General features: G+C 46.1%; 1 protein-coding gene across 3 annotated transcripts in view; it reads left to right on the top strand.

The window, feature by feature from the left end:
• LOC137331265 (rho guanine nucleotide exchange factor 26-like) overlaps positions 1-21,267 on the top strand; it is a 139,157-nt gene that overhangs the window by 74,163 nt on the left and 43,727 nt on the right. For all 3 annotated transcript variants that reach the window (XM_067994924.1, XM_067994923.1, XM_067994926.1), the window contains exons 7-10: positions 10,432-10,584; positions 13,443-13,572; positions 15,220-15,294; positions 20,185-20,274. In XM_067994924.1, the coding sequence (XP_067851025.1) occupies positions 10,432-10,584; positions 13,443-13,572; positions 15,220-15,294; positions 20,185-20,274 (448 nt within the window). The remainder of the gene's footprint in view (positions 1-10,431; positions 10,585-13,442; positions 13,573-15,219; positions 15,295-20,184; positions 20,275-21,267) is intronic.

The following is a 21,267-nucleotide window of genomic DNA, read 5'->3' as shown; positions in this document are numbered from 1 at the left end:
ATTGAGCCCATAATCTCCGGTTTACTGATCTACCTGGCTTGGAACTGCGCAGAACGTTGCCTATCATCATCCTCTTTATACAGCCTATTGCACTTGTTTGATGCATTTACCGCATCCTCATAACGTTCTTGTACCTCGTTTAACATTCTGAACAAACACCAGGTCAACATACCACTGCTTCTGAGTCCGGCATTACATTGAGTTAAAGCACAGAAACAGGCCATTCGCTCCAACTGGTCTGTGCTGGCATTTATGCTCCACACGAACCTCCTCCTTCCCTACTTCATCTAACCCTATCAGCATATCTCTAACCCTATAGCGACCTTAAAGTAAGGACATGTCTCAAGATGCTTCATGAAGAGGCATACTTGTTCACAAAATCTCGGCTGCCACTCCAGTGCAGTACTGAGGGAGTGCTGCATTGTAGGAGGTGCAATCCTTCAGATGAGACGTTAAACCAAGGCCTTGTCTGCCCTCTCAGGTGGACATAAAAGATCCCATGACACTATTTCGAAGAAGAGCAAGGGAGTTCTCCCTGGTGTCCTGGCCAATATTTATCCCTCAACCAACATCACTAAAACTGATTATCTGGTTATTATCACATTGCTGTTTGTGGGACCTTGCGGTTCGTACATTAGCTGCCGCGTTTACTACATTGCAACAGTGACTACACTTCAAAAGTACTCCATTGGCTGTAAAGTGCTTTGGGATGTCCTGAGGTCATGAAAGGTGCTATATAAATGCAAGCCTTCCTTTAAGGAAAATGGGCAACGAGCCAGGTGAGGAGGGATTAAGAGGGGTGACCGAAAGCTCGGTTGAAGAAGTGGGAAATTTTTGAGAAGTCGAGTAGTTTAGAGATGTCTTTCAATGATTCTGAACTCTTGGACACTAGTCTGGACCCAAGCTAGTCCAAATATTGGAGCCCAGTCAGTAAACAGCTCTGTCAACTCCACTTCTGAAAGGATAAAAAAAACGAGTAACTTTTTCTTCTCCTACTTTTTAAAACTATTTTTGTGCACCATTTCTTCAGCTGGGTCGCACAAAGCAGCCAGGATAACAGGGTGAGGGTGAGCCAGCTACAACAGGACAAAACAGGGCATACCTGCCAGCTTGCAAAAAAAGTGGAAATTAAAACAATAGAAACACTGGGGCCAAATTCAAAGGTAAAAGTTGACAAATCCAACGACAGTTTAAATACTAAACATAATATTGGTTGTGACGCAGTCTCTTTACAGCTCCTGACTTACTGAAACATTCTTATCTTATCGATAGCTCGTGGACACAACTCTCCCTTGTTATAAGTGTGTCCATGGGGGCCCTATCTCTGTGAGGTGCCCCTCCCTTTCTCCAAGACTCAGTTATTTCTTTCATAAATCCACTGGACTTTGACTTGGAATTCTTTCATATTATGTTACGTGCTATGGCCTACAACTGCCGCTGTAACATAGAGCTCAGTGTATATGTATAGTACGTATATAAAATGCTTGGACTGTGTTCCGATGAGGGTGCAGTTTACCTTGATAAATGGGGACAGCTGTACACCATCTGAAAGCAACATATCTCCCTCTCCCCCCCCCACAGTGCTTAAATCTCTCTTGCTCCTTCTGTGCTGTAAATATGCCACCCTGTATCTGTTACCCCTCCCCAGGTCCTTCAGTCTCTGCTTCCTCAGATGAATGGCTTTGTACAATCCAGCCTTGGTGTTGTCCTGCTCAGGGCTTTCGTCTTCACTTTCGTTCTCATTTAAAAAAAAAAGCTGTGGCCCGATGGAGGTTCTCTGGGAGCAGCCTTGTGTCAAATCTGCCCCCCGCCCCCGATATATTTTTTTTCTCCCCTTCTCCATGGGGAAGTGCCCGAGCTCCTGCGTCTCCACAGCCGCATTGCTGAGATTGGGAAGTCGATGGACATCCCACTGCTCCTTCCACGGCACAGGCCGCAGCAGTTCAGGAGGAAGGCCCACCACCACCACCTTCTCAGGGGGCAACTAGGGGATTTGCCAGCGACGCCCGTAAAAGGAATATTTTGCAGGCCTTTGGGGAAAGACCAAGGGAGTGGGATTAATTGGATAGCTCTTTCGCAGGCATGATGGGCTGAATGGCCTCCTTTTGTGCTGTAAGATTTTATGATTCTATATCCCCAGAATGAATTGTCTAATCTCTGCTAACTCATCTCTTTTTAGAAACATAGAAAATAGGAGCAGGAGTGGGCCATTCGGCCCTTCGAGACTGCTCCGCCATTCAATATGATCATGGCTGATCCTCTATCTCAATACCATATTCCCGCTCTCTCCCCATACCCCTTGATGCCTTCTGTGTCTAGAAATCTATCTAGCTCCTTCTTAAATATATTCAGTGACTTGGCCTCCACAGCCTTCTGTGGTAGAGAATTCCACAGGTTCACCACCCTCCGAGTGAAGAAATTTCTCCTCATCTCAGCCCTCAATGTCCTACCCCGTATCCAGAGACTGTAACCCCTCGTTCTGGACCCCCCAACCAGGGGAAACATCCTCCCTTCATCCAGTCTGTCTAGCCCTGTCAGAATTTTATACGTTTCAATGAGATCCCCTCTCATTCGTCTAAACTCGAGCGAATACAGGCCGAGTCGACCCAATCTCTCCTCACACGACAGTCCTGCCATCATTTACTCTTTCTAACCCTTCTTTGATGTCCTGCAAGATGGGCCTTGGTTTCTCAATGATAAAATGGCAGATTCTTTTCTGGCACAGCCATTACGTCAGTCCTGCATATAAATTTTGTTTCAGAAGCGGGCCGTTTTCTGATTTGCGGAGATCAGTGGGTTGCCATGCACTATAAAAGATCCTTTCTTTCTCCAGAAACACATCTAATTGCCCAGAAAACCCACTTATATCGTCTGCTTCAATGCCTTTCCCATGGAAATGATACCAAAACTCTATTACTTATTGGATGAAAAGGCTACGCCTGACTTACCTTCTCATTCCTAACTTCCTAATTTTTATTCTTCGACCCCCTGGGATTTGAATCCTTGGCTATGTGTAAACTTTCAACGTCCTTTCTCTTCATGATCTCAAACTTCAATTCATTCATCTTGAATTTTGTTTCCTAGAGAATAAGCGCCCAACATCCGTTACCTTTTCCACAAAGCTCCCACTATCTGGAATCATCTTTGTTGCCTATCCGTGTACCCTCTAAAGGGGAATATATGCACATAAGCCAGGACAACGTCACTAAGTAGTGCCCCTGATGGAACCAACAAGATGCCTTGCAAACTCCAATTTCCATCCTTTCACAGAATCATACAGCAAAGAAGGAGGCCATTCGACCCATCACGCCTGTGTTGGCTATTTGAAAGAGCTATCCAATTAGTCCCACTCTCCCACTCTTTCCCCGTAGCCTTGCAAATTTCTCCTTTTTCAAGTATTTATCCAATTCCCTTTTGAAAGTTATTATTGAATCTGCTTCCACCGCCCTTTCAGGCAGTGCATTCCAGATCATAGCAACTCGATGCGTAAAAAAAATTCTCCTCTTCTCCCCTCTGGTGCTTTTACCAATTATCTTAAATCTGTGTCCTCTGGTTACCGACCCTCCTGCCAGTCGAAAGTTGCTCCTTATTTACTCTATTGAAACCCTGCATAATTTTGAACACCTCTATTAAGTCTCCCCGTAAACTTCTCTGCTGTAAGGGGAATAATCCCAGCTTCTCCAGTCTCTCCACATGACTGAAGTCCCTCATCCCTGGTGCAGAAGTTTCTGAATTTTCTTTATCTTTTGCTACTCATAGAGTCTCCTTCACCTCTGGCAGAGGATTTGGACTTTTCTGCAAGATGTATGCGGCTCCCACCAATGGGTAAAATTCAAGTCTCTTGCATCTCAACACTTCCCACCCAGAAACACCATAACTACTGTTTGCAAACACTGGGCCTTCAATTAATCAGGGGAACCCCCCAATCAGGAAGTTGCATCCCTGTGTTGAAGGCTGTGCCGCTGCAAAGCTCTTTAAAACGAGCTCTGTTTTATTGGATTTTAACTGGTTTTAAATCTTCCTGTTGCTGTGAGAATGGGGAGAAGTTTACTGTCTCTGTGTCCTCCTCCAGCCCTACAACCCTCTGAGATCTCTGCGCTCCTCCAATCCTGGTCTCTTGCGCATCCCCGATTATAATCGCTCCACCATTGGCAGTCGTGCCTTCGGCTGCCTCGGCCCTAAGCTCTGGAATTCCCTCCCGAAACCTCTCCTCTTCCCTACCTCTCCTCCTTTAAGATGCTCCTTAAAACCTACCTCTTTGACCAAGATTTTGGTCACCTGTCCTAATATCTCCCTGTGTGGCTCGGTGTCAAATTTTGTTTGAAAAACGCTCCTGTGAAGCGCCTTTGGACATTTTACTACGTTTAAGTAGCTGTATTAATGCAAGTTGTCGTTGTTTGATTGAAGAGTGGATTTATTTGTGGATCAGATTGAAACTTTCCTGTATCTTGGCATCGGCAACACCTTCTGTTTGTATGGGACTCCTCTGTTTTAGGAGAATAATGAACGAATGAATGACAATTTGCACCGATTGGCAGATTGGTAACAAAAGACATTGGGGTAGAAATTCTGCTCGAAATTCCACTGATTAGGTTACGCTTAAAGTTTGCGTTAAAGTTCATTTGTATAATCACAAACGTAAAATCTTAAATGAACCAGTGCAATGGGACAGCGTGACAGAACGTAATTGTTAATTTTTCTTCTCTTTCCATTAAAAAATATTCCTTGATGTATTTAAGAGTGGTGACCAGGTGCAGTTTTATTAATACAACTGAAAATGGGTTTATCATCAAAAATAAGCATTTTTAATAAGGTGTCCAGTCCCCCACCTGTGAGGAACCTGACTTAAAATCACTGAAAATGACTTTAAAAACTACACTAAACAATTTACTAGTTTCATCGGTGTACACTAGTCAGTTTCTTAGTAAATTAATTATTTTTTGAAACACGCCTACTGTTCCTGTGGCCCTTCCTGAACCAAGGCAATTGGCAGAATCTCTCAATTTCAACCTGGGGGCTTGGCCAGTTTTGTGGGTGGGGTCTGATTCGGGCGAATTGAATCTTGAACCAGCGTAAAGGATCGCGGAAAACACGAGCGTAAGTGGTTTCGGGCGTAACTCACCTCCGTTTTAAATTCCCCGTTCTTTTGCGCTGGTACGGGCAATTCTGCCCGGATTGCGCTGGATTTTGAGCGACTAACAAGCAGAAACTTCTCCCCTATAAACTCACAAGCGACACAAACTCAGGATCATCACTAGGAGAACAAAGGGGAAAGTTGCAAGATATATTTTTCACACAGACCATGGAATGCCTTACGACAAGTGCCTATTGAGACAAAAAATACAACTCCATTTCAGAATTTGAGAGTCATAGAATCATAGAAAGGTTACAGCAAGGAAGGTGGCCATTCGACCCATCGAGTCCGTGCCGGCTCTATGCAAGAGCAATCCAGCTAGTCCCACTCCCCCTATCCCTGTACCTCTGTAATTTCCACCCTTACTTCCCTCAGAAACCTAGGATGCATCCCATCTGGACCGGGTGACTTATCTACTTTAAGTACAGCTAGCCTTTCTAGTACCTCCTCTTTATCAATTATTAGCCCATCCAGCATCTCGACTACATCTTCCTTTACTAGACTCTGGCAGCATCTTCTTCCTTGGTAAAGACAGATGCAAAGTACTCATTTAATACCTCGGCCATGCCCTCTGCCTCCATGAGTAGATCTCCTTTTTGGTCCCTGATTGGTACCACCCGTCCTCTTACTAACCATTTACTGTTCATATGCCGATGGAAAACTTTTAGATTCTCTTTTATGTTGGCTGCCAGTCTATTCTCATACTCTCTCTTTGCCCCTCTTATTTCCTTTTTCACTTCCCCTCTGAGCTTTCTATATTCAGTCTGGTTCTCACTTGTGTTTTCAACCTGACATCTGTCATTTGCCACTTTTTCCTGCTTCATCTTATTCTCTATCTCTTTTGTCATCCAGGAAGTTCTGGCTTTAATTGCCCTACCTTTCTCCTTCGTGAGAATGTATCTAGACTGTACCTGAATCATCTCCTCCTTAAAGGCCGTCCATTGTTCAATTACAGTTTTGCCCGCCAATCTTTGATTCCAATTTACCTGGGCCAGATCAGTTCAGAAGAAAGAGTATGAAAGGATATGGGGAAAGGACAGAGCACTGTGATTAGAGTGAGTAGCAGTCAAAGAGCTGGCACCAGCACAGGAGTGATGGGCTGAATGGCTTCCTTCTTTGCTATAATCTCTACGATTCTATGAAACGTCTCAGGGAGATTTGGGGAGGCGAAATAAGATGGGCACTGAGCAAGGAAAAGGAGGAGATCGTGAGGGTTGGGGCACAATCTAAGGGAAGAATTTTTGAAGGCAGTGGAAAAGAGGAGAAGGTAGGAGGTTGGAGTCCACAAGTAGATTTGGGAGGGAATGCCAGTGGATGGGAGTGTGACGACTGAAAGAACGGCCTCTGATGGTGGAGCAAAGCAGGTGGGAACAAGCTATAACCCTGCCTCGGAGGAGTGGAGATCAAGTGTGGGGATGTAAAGCTAGAGAAGATTGTTTAGATCGGGTGAAGTGAAGCAATGGAGGAATTTGAAGATGAAGATCTTAAAGTCAAGCCGTCCCAAGTTACAAAACATGTAAGTTTCTCTCCTGTTTTATGGTGGCCATTTCACGTTTGAGGACATAGGGCTATATTTTCCTCTAGTCGCTAATGCAAGCAAGAATTTGGTGAGAGCCTAAAATGGAGGAACTGACTTTTTCCCTCGCATCAATGATCGGAAGAATCACGTACCCAACGATCACAATGCTGAGTAGACCGTATTTTTGCAGTGTTTTGTTTTCAGTGAGGGACTCCATGTCCAGAATGGCGGTTTTTAGCCCCCACCCTCACCTGGAGAATTCAAATAAATAGCCCTTAATATGGGGGCGCCTTTAATTCAGTATTCAGTGAGGCCTGCGGAGGGCCACGCTGGCCGTTTGATTTCCCAGCGTCTTTTGACCTTCACTTCACAGGGTGGCCTGACGTCAGCACAAACAACAAAGGCTGCAGAAAATGGTTTGCAGGCTGGATCTTTCAAGGTGTGACTTTTCCTTTAATCAGTTTTTGGGGATGTGGGTGCTGCAGGCAAGGCCGGCATTTATTGCCCGTCCCTAGTTGCCGTGACAACTGATTGGCTTGCTAGGCCACTTCAGAGGTCAGTTAAGAGTCAACCACGTTGATGTGAGGCTGGGGTCACACGTAAGAAAGAAATTGCATTTATATAGTGCGTTTCATGACCTCAGGATGTCCCAAAGCACCATACAGCCAATGAAGTGCAGTCACTGTTGTAATGTAGGAAACGCGGCAGCCAAATTGGGCACAGCAAGGTCCCACAAACAGCAATGAAATAATAACCAGATAATCTGGTTTAGGGATAAATATTGGCCAGGACACTGGGAGAGCTCTCCTGATCTTCTTTGAAATAGTGCTGTGGAATCTTTTACATCCACCTGAGAGGGTAGATGGGACCTTGGTTTAATATCTCATCCGAAAGACGGCACCTCCAACAATGCAGCACTCCCTCAGTACTGCACTTGGAGTGTCAGCCTAGATTTTGTGCTCAAGACTCTGGAGTTGGAGCTTGAACCCACAGCCTTAGTAACTCAGAGGCGAGCATGCTACCCACTGAGCCACAGCTGATACAGTGACCAGACAGTATAAGGATGGCAGGTTTTCCTTCCCTGAAGGACATTGGTGAACCAGTTGGGTTTTTATACCAATCCGATAGCTTCATGGTCTCTTTTACTGATACCAGCTTTTTATTTTCAGATTTTTTGAACAGATGAGGTTTGTTGTTTGTTATCCCAGGCACATTACTGAAAGTTTACCTAAATAGTCAGGAAACTGAAGATACCCTTCAAACCAGAAGGAGTTGAGACTTGCCTATGAGAGTGATTTAAGATATGAGACCTGAAAAAAATCTCAATTCAAATTGTTAGAGAGTTTGAATTCATGTTCTCTGGATTATTAGCCCAGCAACATAACCACTACATTACCATGCCCCCTTTACACTGAACAGCAGTAGCATGTTGCTACTGCTTCTTGAAAAATTCGGACAGGCCCTAACATATAATTTCACCACCATAGTTCACTGGTCTGCACCTGCTCCCTGAACTGGGGACGATATCCCTTTAATTCCAGGCCCTGGTTGACCTACAAGCCTCACAGTGGCTGTAATGTGATCTGACGGCCGTAGTGATCTTTGTAACTTGGTCTGACTTCCTGTCAAACCCCCTTGAGCCCAGATCGCACTGTAGCGTGATCCTGTTGGAACCTGCAAGGTCGCGACCTCGCCTCTTTGATTTGCTGCAGTTGTATTATTGAAATCGGCCCTGAGTGGGGTTACCAACTCTGGTTGGACATATTCCTGGAGGTTTAATCACATGACCTCCCACCTCCAACTGCCCCGCCCAGTAAAGCAGCCTTTCCCCCTTTCTCCAATATTTTTCGAATTAATAAATGAAAGTGTTCAAAGAAATTGAAAAAAAAACTCAAGTTTTTTTAATGCCCCTATAATTTTTCCCCTGAGTTGCTCTCAGCAGTGTCCTGGAGATTAATATTCAATTCTTGGAAACTCCAGGACAATTCTGGAAGGTTGGCAACCACCCCTCCCAATCAGGTTCAGTCCATATTGTAAATGACCCGAATAACAGAAATGTGGCTTTACAGATTTTTCATCAAAAGAAAGAATGACTTGCATTTATATAGCGCCTTTCATGACCTCAGAACAACCTAAAGCACTTTACAGCCAATTAAATACTTTTGAGGTGTATTCACTGTTGTAATGTAGGAACCACAGCAACCAATTTATGCAGAGCAAGCTCCCACAAACAGCAATGTGATAAATGACCAGATAATCTGTTTTAGTGATGTTGGTTGAGGGATGAATATTGGCCAGGACACTGGGGAGAACTCCCCTGCTCTTCTTTAAAATAGTTCTTCCATCTTTTACATCCATAACGGTGCCTCTGTTTAATGTCTTATCTGAACAATGTACGCCTCTGACAGTGCCGCACTCCCTAAGTACTGCACTGGGAATATCAGCGTAGATTTTGTACTCAAGCCTCTGGAGTGGGACTATGAACCCACAACCTTCAAGTGAGTGAGAGGGTTTCCCACTGAGTCACGGCTAACAGCTAGCTTAGAATTTCGAAAGGTGCTGTGAGAGGTGGTCCAATTGCTGTGTGTTTCCTGTCTTCAGTCCTGTGTGGATATCTTGGCGCACCGTATCAAATTGTCTTTAGTTTTACTCAGGTGGTGAATGATCTGAGCAGTCAGGACTACAGCTTTGGACTCACTCCCTGCCATTCTATGAAACAGTACATTGTTCCCCATTTAGTACCAGAGGTTTGAAATATCATGTGCAATTGAAGATTCTGCGTTGCCGCAGTTGAGACTGGAAATGGTGGATGAGGGTGGGGAGGCTGCGAGAGTGCCCATTAATTGGGGGCGGAAGTGGTGGTTAAATGGGGGGGGCAGGAATGGGGCTTAAGCGGATGCAGGGGTGGCAGTTTAATGGGCCAGATTTTGCTGTAGCAGGGCATCTAACGGCATCTGCTGTTAGCTGGACTTGCCCTTGCATGTTTGGGTTCTTAAACATTTTGCCTGGCAAGTTGCTGAAAGTGCGAGCTGATAACGTCGCAGCGAGGGAAACAGGGCATCTGGGACCTGAGTGAACAGGGCAGGCGACTGGGTATCTCGTGAAGAAACCAGATTGAAGGCTTGTGAAATTAACAGCGCAAGGACTGAGAAGGAAGTGCAAATTAGATTGGGTGAATTCAATGTCAAATCAGGTACAGAAAGAGAAATAAAGAGAGGGAAAGAAAGATTGGTTTAAGAGAGAGAGAAAAAAGAAACAGAAAGTAAAAGTAAAAAGAATGTTAAATGTTAAATTTTACATTTTAAAGATATTCAACAACAATTAATACCTGAGGGAATGAGACTCCACACTTGTAATAGTTAATGTTCAGTGCTAGAGAGGTTGACTGGCAGTAATGAACACTTACCACATTGTTAAAAAGGTACTTAGATTGGAAATGACAAGACTTAACTTTCTGTGGTGAGTTTAGTTCGTATCTACTGCGAAAATACAGGAACTTCACACCGTTCAATGCATTTCATTGGTGAGGCAGACAGCGAGATGCCGTTTTTGCGAAGTTAATGGCAGAGCGGCACCAATTGGACAGCAATTTTTGGATATTGGCATTTAACCGCACATTTGTCTCTCGCCTGAAGTTACCATTTACGCCTAAATAACGGCAACACCATTAGCCTCAACTTTGTTTTGAGAGCAAAATCTGGCCCATTGAGTTTGCGTAAGAGATAAGAAAACCATTGAGTACCTGAATTTGAGCCCTTTCGTTACGTTGCTTGGACAGGTTCTTCAAGGAACTCGAGGCCAGACGGCAACAGAACTTTGTGATACCCGATATCAGCGACATTGTGGAGAAGCATGCCACGTCCACCTTTGACCCTTATGTGACGTACTGCTCGAATGAGGTGTACCAGCAACGCACACTTCAGAAACTCCTGTGAGTATGTTAAGAATCCTGTCAGTGTTGGCTATGGTTTGAAGCCAGCACCTCTTTGGTTAATGCACCATATTATTCACTGAAGAAACTAATTGCCGCTATATGGGTGAACCCATAAGGAGAGTTGGCATGGAGAGTGGAAGTGTCCCACTGGTGCATGGGAACACCACCACCTCCAAGTTCCTCTCAAAGTCACACACAATCCCACCGGACATATATCGCCATTCCTTCATCGTTGCAGGGTCATTATTTGGGGAATTATTTGGGATAGAGTGGAGGGAGCATGACTCTGTTGGGATTGAGTGGAGGGAGCTTGAGTCTGTTGGGATAGAGTGGAGGGAGCTTGAGTCTGTTGGGATAGAGTGGAGGGAGCTTGAGTCTGTTGGGATAGAGTGGAGGGAGCTTGAGTCTGTTGGGATAGAGTGGAGGGAGCTTGAGTCTGTTGGGATAGAGTGGAGGGAGCTTGAGTCTGTTGGGATAGAGTGGAGGGAGCTTGAGTCTGTTGGGATAGAGTGGAGGGAGCTTGAGTCTGTTGGGATAGAGTGGAGGGAGCTTGAGTCTGTTGGGATAGAGTGGAGGGAGCTTGAGTCTGTTGGGATAGAGTGGAGGGAGCTTTAGTCTGTTGGGATGAAATGGAGGGAGCTTGAGTCTGTTGGGATAGAGTGGAGGGAGCTTGAGTCTGTTGGGATAGAGTGGAGGGAGCTTTAGTCTGTTGGGATAGAGTGGAGGGAGCTTTAGTCTGTTGGGATAGAGTGGAGGGAGCTTTAGTCTGTTAGGATAAAGTGGAGGGAGCTTGAGTCTCTTGGGATAAAGAGGAGGGAGCTTGAGTCTGTTGGGATAGAGTGGAGGGAGCTTTAATCTGTTGGGATAGAGTGGAGGGAGCTTGCGTCTGTTGGGATAGAGTGGAGGGAGCTTGAGTCTGTTAGGATAGAGTGGAGGGAGCTTTAGTCTGTTAGGATAAAGTGGAGGGAGCTTGAGTCTGTTGGGATAGAGTGGAGGGAGCTTGAGTCTGTTGGGATAGAGTGGAGGGAGCTTGAGTTTGTTGGGATAGAGTGGAGGGAGCTTGAGTTTGTTGGGATAGAGTGGAGGGAGCTTGAGTTTGTTGGGATAGAGTGGAGGGAGCTTGAGTTTGTTGGGATAGAGTGGAGGGAGCTTGAGTTTGTTGGGATAGAGTGGAGGGAGCTTGAGTCTGTTGGGATAGGGTGGAGGGAGCTTGAGTCTGTTGGGATAGGGTGGAGGGAGCTTGAGTCTGTTGGGATAGAGTGGAGGGAGCTTGAGTCTGTTGGGATAGAGTGGAGGGAGCTTGCGTCTGTTGGGATAGAGTGGAGGGAGCTTGAGTCTGTTAGGATAGAGTGGAGGGAGCTTTAGTCTGTTAGGATAAAGTGGAGGGAGCTTGAGTCTGTTGGGATAGAGTGGAGGGAGCTTGAGTCTGTTGGGATAGAGTGGAGGGAGCTTGAGTCTGTTGGGATAGAGTGGAGGGAGCTTGAGTTTGTTGGGATAGAGTGGAGGGAGCTTGAGTTTGTTGGGATAGAGTGGAGGGAGCTTGAGTCTGTTGGGATAGGGTGGAGGGAGCTTGAGTCTGTTGGGATAGGGTGGAGGGAGCTTGAGTCTGTTGGGATAGAGTGGAGGGAGCTTGAGTCTGTTGGGATAGAGTGGAGGGAGCTTGAGTCTGTTGGGATAGAGTGGAGGGAGCTTGAGTTTGTTGGGATAGAGTGGAGGGAGCTTGAGTCTGTTGGGATAGAGTGGAGGGAGCTTGAGTTTGTTGGGATAGAGTGGAGGGAGCTTGAGTCTGTTGGGATAGAGTGGAGGGAGCTTGAGTCTGTTGGGATGAAGTGGAGGGAGCTTGAGTCTGTTGGGATGAAGTGGAGGGAGCTTGAGTCTGTTGGGATAGAGTGGAGGGAGCTTGAGTCTGTTGGGATAGAGTGGAGGGAGCTTTAGTTTGTTGGGATAGAGTGGAGGGAGCTTTAGTTTGTTGGGATAGAGTGGAGGGAGCTTGAGTCTGTTGGGATAGAGTGGAGGGAGCTTTAGTTTGTTGGGATAGGGTGGAGGGAGCTTGAGTCTGTTGGGATAGAGTGGTATGGGGGAGTAGAAGGAGCTCGCGATGTAGTGAAACTGACTGGAGGGATGGTGGCTGAAGGAGAAACGACCAGAATCATCAAGTTTCACTCATGAGGAGTAACAGGCCCTGGTTTTGCTTTGCTAGTGTGACCCGTTTGATCCGCGTCGCTTAGGAAAACAACAAGGGCTGCAGATCTTCCCGACCCAGCACCTGGGCATACTGGATCATCGGGGCACAGCAAATAGGAGAATTGGGTTACGGAGGGGTAAACTGCTGTAAAGGAGCCCGTCTGATCTTCCGCCCAGTCATTTAAATGGTAGAAAATAAGGTGGGCTCCTTTAAGAGCGTGCACTCCTCCCCCGCTCAATTCTCCTGCTTTCACTGTGCCCAAGTTATCCAACATTACCCAGGCGCCAGACCGGCAAAATCTACCTCCATATGTTTAAACGAGCTTGTGGGCAGCCTCACTCTGTGTGATGAATCTCATTCCTAACATTTCCTTCATGTTAACAGTCCTGGGTACAACTTAACTTTAACGCACGGTCATAAGCATGGCTACAGCTTGGTCAACAGAGGGTGTGTAACTCAGATGAACTTAGATTTACATAGGATACATAACAGCAGAAAGCCCTTACAGGAAACTGCTTCATAATTGAGTTTTTCGAAGAGGTGAATAGCACTTTTTACATTGAAATATAATTGTTACATTCTAATTTGAGGTGTATTTTCATACCATGGCTGTGCTGAGCCCTCCATTCCCTCCACACTTGTAAACTCTTTTATATTTTTCCTTCTCCAGAAACACAAATCCAAGCTTTAAGGAAATCCTGGCTAAGATTGAGGCCCATCCTGAGTGCAGGAACCTGCCCATGATTTCGTTCCTCATTCTCCCGATGCAACGAGTTACACGGCTGCCTCTGCTAATGGATGTAAGAACCGACTGAGATAGTCTTTGCCTTAATTACGGGCGAGAAGCATATTTGTGACCCTGTCTCTTTCCCCGCACCCACCAACCCCCCCCACCACAATTTTTGTTTGAAGCCTGCTCCCATCTGAAGAAAAAGGGGACACAACCTTAATATTAGAGCTAGGCCGTTCAGGGGTGATGTCAGGAAGCACTTCTTCACACAAAGGGAAGTGGAAATCTGGAACTCTCTCCCCCCAAAAAAAGCTGTTGAGGCTGGGGGTCAATTGAAAATTTCAAAACTGAGATTGATAGATTTTTAGGCAAGGGTATCGAAGGATATGGAACCAAGGCCGGTAAATGGAGCAAAGATACAGATCAGCCATGATCTAATTGAATGGCAGAACAGGCTCGAGGGGCTGAATGGTCTATCTGAAGAGGCTAGAGAAGCTGGGATTGTTCGCTTTAGAACAGAGAAGGTTAAGGGGAAATTTAATAGAGGTGTCCAAAATTATGCGGGGTTTTGAGTCGATAAGGGAGAAACTGTTTCGACTAGAAGGTTCGGTAACCAGAGGACTCAGGTTTAAGATAATTGGCAAAAAAAGTGAAATGTTTGTACTCACGAGTTGTTATGATCTGGAATGCACTGCCTGAAAGGGCGGTGGAAACAGATTCAATAGTAACTTTCAAAAGGGAATTGGATAAATACTTGAAAAGGAACAAATTCGCAGGACTATGGGGAAAGAACAGGGGAGTGGGATAACTATTAGCTCGTTCAGAGAGCCGGTACATGCATGATGGGCCGACTGGCCTCCTTCTATGCTGTATGATTCTATGATTCTGGTAAATCTCCTTTGCATCCTCTCAAACACCTTGAAATTCTTTCTATAGCGATGCCCAGAATTGGACACAATACTCCAGCTGGGGCCTAAGCAGTGATTTATAGCAGTTCAGCATAACCGCCTTACTTTTGTACTCTATGCCTCTATTTATAAAGCTTTACATGCTTTTTTTAACAGATTTATCAACTTATTCTGCCACCTTCAAAGATTTGTGTATGTGAACCCCCCAGGTCTCTCTGACCCCCTTTAAAATTGTACCATTTAGTTTATATGTGTTGGATTCTGGTCATGGAGTCGTTCAGGTGCTGGAAGACAATGCAAGAGGGGCCATGAGGCTAATCCCCACTGTCATAAGTCTGAGATATGAGAATAGACTGGAGAAACTTGGCCTTTTCAGTCTTAAAATGAAGCGTCTGAGAGGTGATGTTGGAGAGATACGTAGGTTCGTAAATGGTATGGAAAAGGTAAATCTGGAAAATTACTTTAAATTAAATTGTGAAAGTAGGGACAAGGAGGTATCGGTTCAAACTAGTATCAGGTAAATGTAGAACTGGTATCAGAAAGTTCTTCTTCACACAAAGAATGATCGATACATGGAATGGACACCCGGAGAGAACCCATGAACCATTTAAAAAACAAATGGACGTTGCAGTGGTGGTGGGGGAACAGTAGGGTTTTTCTGATGAGCCGAGTTGCGTTCCTCCCCTATAATTATCTCACGATCTGTTGGCCTTTATTCTACAGTATAAGATATTGCTTCTCAATCGCAGCGAACATTCAGAAAGAAGACAGTTTGCCTTGTGTGTCATACCCTGAACCTTTCTTCACAGACCATTTGCCAGAAAACGCCTAAAGAATCCCCCGAGTATGAATGTGCCACGAAAGCATTGCAAGCTGTTAGCAAGGTGAGGAACGTTATAGTTTCATGGTAAGCCTGTAAAACAGCTGCCTTAAGGTAGGAACATCCCTTTCATCACAAGGAAGGACACTTGTGATTTTATACGTGCTGTGTTCATAACCGAGAGCATTGCGGTCGGTCTTCAAAAGAAACCATTGCCTTCTCGGTCTATAACAAGAGTGTCCATGCCTTTACTCTTTGTGGGCTGCTTAGGATGCGTACAGTGAAGCCTTGGAAGCTGCATATACAGTTTAAGTTCGTGTACCTAGGTGTCAGCTTTGGCTCAGTTGGTAGCACCTGTGCCTCTGAGGCAGAAGGATTAGGGCGTTTATGTCCCACTCCAGAGACTTGAGCACAAAATCTAGGTTGGCACTCCCAGTGCAGTACTGAGGGAGCACTGCACTATTAGAGGTGCCATATTAAACTGCCCTCTCAGGTGGATGTAAAAGATCGCATGGCACTATTTTGAAGCAGAGCAGGGGAATTCTCCCCGGTGTCCTGGCCAATATATATCCCTTAAACAACATCACTGAAACAGATTATCTGGTCATTATCACACTGCTGTTTGTGGGATCTTGCTGTGCACAAATTGGCTGCCATGTTTCCTACATTACAACAATGACTACACTTCAAAAAAGTGTTTCATTGGCTGTAAGGCATTGGGACGTCCTGAGGTTGTGAAAGGCGCCACATAAATGCAAGTTCTTTCTTTCTTTTATACAAATGCAATTTTGTTACAACTATTTATTTTAAGAGACCTCATTGAAACGGCTTGAAGTTGTAATGGGAAGATGGTTGGGTCAATATTCTGGAAGGATGAGATTAAATGGGCCGCAGGGACTTCATTGAGACATTCCCTGTAAAGGACGAGAGCACATTGCACGCGGCTGTATTAAGATGAAAGGCCCTTCAGTATACTGGTGTCAGTGGGTGTGTTTGTTGCTGATTCCTGAAGTGTGAGCTGCCGGGTAAGTCCAGTGTGCAGCTGCTGGATCTGATAAATCTGGCCACCGAGAGAACCCAATTTTCACTGAGTCTTCTAAGAACAACTCCTGCCTGAGAAGATAAACGGCCCATTCCCCTTGTGAAGAAACAGCTCAGTGGAGAATGGGCTGACCAAATGGGCAAGAGCACCCTCAGAAGGTAGGTGGTCCTCTTAGCAAGTCCGACAGGTTTACGTCTGGCTCGCCGCAGGCTGAGGGAGGCCTGAGCTTCGGCAACTAGTGGCTCAAACACCCGACTGGCACCGATATTTGAGGGCCCTAAGAACGAGTAGGAGGGAAGAGCAAATAAGTCAAGAAGAGGCGTTTTTAGGGTTGTGGGAGGAGCAGGAGCCTGAGGGAGCTGAGGCGCTCAAAAGTTTTGAGGAACAGATGTGCAATGGGTCTTGGTTTCAATGTAGTGTGGACGCACAGAGGAGAGGCGCTGCCCGGTGTTGAGCTCCAGTTGTATTGCAACACCAGGGTCAGTATCAAGAATGAGGAAGGACATCGATTCCCATTTAGCATCACAAGAGGAAGACAACAAAAACAACAACTTGCATTTATCTAGTACATTTACTGTAGTAAAACGTCCCAAGGCGCCTCACGGGTGCAATTATCAAGCAAAATTTGACACCGAGCCGCCTAAGGAGGTATTATGGCGGGTGATCAAAAGCTTGGTCAAAAGAGGTAGGTTTGAAGGAGCGAATTAAAGGAGAGAGAGGTTAGAGAGAAGGAGAGGTTTCGGGAGGGAATTCCAGAGCTCAGGGCCCAGGCAACCGAGGGCGCGGCCGCCAATGTTGGGGAGAAGAAAACGGGGACGCACAAGAGGCCAAAATTGGAGGAGCGCAGAGATCTCGGAGGGTTGGAGGAGGTTACAGAGATCGGGAGGGGGCGAGGCCGTGTAGGAAGACCTACCTTCTGAGCGGGCTCTTGGTCGGCCCATTCTCCATCGAGCTGTTTCTTCACATGGGAAATGGGTAGCTTATCTACTTGGGCAGGCGTCATTCTAAATTAGGCACCTGTACAGGAAACAGCGCCAGTCGGTCCCTGAGTGGATCGTTAGAGTGAACCTGCAGGAACGTCCTTCTGATCTTTTGCTGGCTGCAGGCACACCAGTCATGCGAAGAACTTCCAGTTGAAGCACCTGTTAGATTTCACAAATTCCGCTCGCCGCCCAGAGAATCAACTGCATAAAATGCAATTAACCCACCCACGTGGGGTGGAATGTGGCAGGCTGTTGTCAGGAGCATTCTTCACTGAAAACAGAATGCATCCTATGTGAAGCACATGGCTGTCATTGCGCAAAAGGTAACTATTTAAAGATAAATGCTCTTAAATTCTTCCTTTAGAAAGGAATTGAGGTCTCGCCTTACACACACTGGTATAAATTAATTAACGATGTGGCAGGGCCGGTGCAGCAGCTTTCAGTGAGACAGGCCATTGGCCCCGTACTGAGGGAGAGGCATGAGAGGTGAAACATGTAAAGTCTGTCTTACTCCTCAGGCACAATAATACAGTCTATTTAAAGAGCAAGGAAGAGGGAGTTCACCACCAGTTTGAATAATATCAAAGTACTTTTGTGACGATTTTGTAGTGTGCATCCATCTTTGTTGTTGTTTGATTGATAGGTTGGGGGTTGAATCCCCCTGAACCCCAATGGCCTGGTAGTGGGTAGGGGCCGGTACATGAAGAGATCGGCCCACATGGATATGATACTTGGAGGGCTCTTATCCTCTGTGGAACTTTCAGGAAAGGAGAAAAAAGTTTGTGTTCGGGGGGTGGTGGGTAGGATTTTACTTCTAGAAATAGACTTGTCGTGAAGTTCTGTTCTGTCACTAGTTGCAATATCCATAAACCGCTATTCCACCATGGAGGGCATCGCGGCCCACCCTGATCCTTCCTTCAAGTACATGCACTTTCCGTGACTGGGGCGAGAGATCACGAGGGGGGGGGGGGGGCGGGGGTTTGGGGGGGGGGTGGGTGTGCTGGCTAATTGTTTTTCTTAGCCTCCCCCGACCCCTCCCTCCCCAAACCATCAGCGCTGAAGCCAATTGTAGCACTTTAACCAATGCTCCAGCAGTCGGTTTACTCAACGCGGAACCTAAGATCAAACCCGGGATCCTCCTGCTCTGTATGGCTCAGTACTACACCAGGCAGTGCGGTTACCCTCCAAGCTACGTGGAGGGGCAGGAGTTCTTAGGTTTTATGTTACATTTAATGTTAATTATCCCAAAAACACAAAAATAGCACTGCGATATATTTCGCTGCGGCAGACATAAAGGCCTAGAAATTCGACCGCACAGCGCACCATTTTTTTGGGCGCTAAATGGCCTCCTCAGCCTCCAATATGGCGAGCGGAAAGCGCGCGTCCATTACTAGCCGGTTGCGCGCTGCCCGCCGTGTTGGTAACGGCCAAAAAATCGGCGTGCGGTGCCCGCACCTGAAACAGGCGATAACCCCATTGCAAATGCGAATAATGGGCCTAACGGCTGTTTGAGGCCCCCCCGCTGCAAGATTGGCTTGCCCTGAGGCAGCCATCGCCGGCTGCATTCAGGAAAGCCAGGCCTACATGCGGCCTAACAGGCGGTCCACAAAGGGACCGCTACAGGCCGCAACCAACCAGGCAAGTTTTTAACATAAATTTACCTGAATGCGAAGCTGGGAGGCCGCAGCACTGCTCCTCCCGACCTCATATTAAAAGAACGCGGGCCGCTGCCCATTGTTAGCCGCTCCCATCCCCCTGCCAGGCACTTCCTCATGGCCCAGTCGCCCCCCGGCCCCCCCCCCCCCCACCCCCCCCCCCCTCACTTACCCAAGAGCCGCTGTGATGTCACCAGCGGGACCGATCTTTATTCATACCTCACCGGCTGGATGGAAATGAGGCCCAATATCGGGGGCGCCTCGGGCCTCACCTTTCCAGCGCAGGGATTGATCACCGTGCCCTGCCCGCGTGCCCAAAAATGGGGCGTCCAAAATCCTAGCCCATGATCTGCAGTGTCACACGGAAGGTATGGTGGGTGTCAATGCTGAGCAGACCTAGTCTACTGAAACTCCCCATTGAGTTAATCAGCTCTCCATAAACATCATCGTCATAGAGGTGGCTCTTTTTCAGAAGTATGACTCTGCAGAAACACAAGCCCCATGTTTACAGTGTAAGATAGTCACTAATAAATCCAATAAGGAATTCAGGAGAAACTTCTTGACCTAGGGAGTGGTGAGAATGTGGAACTCGCTACCACAAGGAGTGATTAAGGTGAATAGCGTAGATGCATTCATGAGGGAGAAAGGAATAGAAGGTTATTTCACCTTCGGAAGGACATATTGGCCCTGGAGGGAGTGCAGCGTAGGTTTACTAGAATGATACCTGGACTTCAAGGGTTAAGTTACGAGGAGAGAGAACAAAATGGGGTTGTATTCTCTAGAGTTTCGAAGGTTAAGGGGTGATCTGATCGAAGTTTATAAGATATTAAGGGGAACGGATAGGGTGGATAAGAGAGAAACTATTTCCACTGGTTGGGGTTTCTAGGAGTAGAGCCCCGTCTGCTCTCTCAGGTGGACATAAAAGATCCCACGGCACTATTTGAAGAAGAGCAGGAGAGTTCTCTACAGTGCCCTGCTCTCTCATCCAAAAGACAGCATCTCCAATAGTGCAGCACTCCCTCAGTACTGCACTGCTTGTGTTGCCCTAGATTTTACACTCAAGTCTCTGGAGTGGGACTTGAACCCACAACCTTCATAAGCTCAGAGAGCCACTGAGCCACAGCTGGTAACCTTAGCACTGTAAGTGGCAGTTAACTATATCAATGATATGCATGGACTCATGTCATGTATAAAATGAACAGCGTCATCTCGCCATGCTTAAAGAAATCTCGTCAGCAGCAGAAAGTAATCCTCTGCCCTCTGCTTTGTGTTAGCTGGTGCGTCAGTGCAACGAAGGTGCAAGGCGAATGGAGCGGACAGAGATGATGTACACCATTAACAGTCAGCTGGAGTTCAAAATAAAGGTGCGTGTTTCACATTGTCTTTGGGTGCAGTTGAGAACGTAAGAACATAAGAAATAGGAGCAGGAGTAGGCCAACCGGCCCCTCGAGCCTGCTCCGCCATTCAACAAGATCATGGCTGATCTGATCCTAACCTCAAATCTAAAGAACACAAGAAGAAGGGAGGAATGCAAAAGGTCCATTCCTTCCATCCAGTCTGCTGAATTAAATCAGCTCTAGACCATATTTCCTCTTTGTCCTACCTTGAGCCCGTGGCTCCCTGCTGAATCAGGAGTTTCTCGTAGCTTTTTGGATGATTTAACTGACTGGAATTAATTACCATTGAGTAGATAGTAGTTGATTCTGTTATTCAACCACTCTGAACAGTAAGGACAACGAGTAGGCACGTCGATATAAGATTAAATGTAAGAGATATACCTCATCTTCTCCCTTTCTCTTTTCAACCTCAGTGATCTTCTACTCTTCAGGCCTTGGCTCTTCGATTGGGTTTCTCAATTTGCAACTCGCCACATACTGGCAACTCGATATTGTCACGAGCATGTTGTAACCAGGTGGAATGGCAGATGGGCAGAGTTGATGCCAACACTGGCAAGGCCAGTTTATTGAGAAAAAATGTTTTATGATTTGGTTTGCAAACATATTGGGATTAATAGTTTTTGTTGTAATGTTTGCATCAAGTGATTTCCAACATTCATTGAGGCACTCGCAAGAAAGATTCCAGCACTGACTTTCAAAACATTATTCTTGGCCATTCGTCCCATGAGCTTTATATATATTTCTAGATGGAGAGAGCGAGATAGAGAGAGATAAATAGATTTTATATGCATGGAGATGGAGAGAGAGAGAGATGGAGAGAGAGGGATAGATTTTATATATATATAGTATATATGTAGGTGGAGAGAGAGCGATAGAGATAGGGAGCGAGATATATATATATATATATATATATATGTGTGTGTGTGTGGAGATGGAGAGAGATAGCGATGGAGAGAGAGA

The sequence above is a fragment of the Heptranchias perlo genome, chromosome 13 (assembly GCF_035084215.1).
Source record: "Heptranchias perlo isolate sHepPer1 chromosome 13, sHepPer1.hap1, whole genome shotgun sequence".
Lineage (NCBI taxonomy): Eukaryota > Metazoa > Chordata > Chondrichthyes > Hexanchiformes > Hexanchidae > Heptranchias > Heptranchias perlo.
Note: the sequence above shows the minus strand (reverse complement) of the source record. Positions and strands in the feature narration are given on the sequence as shown.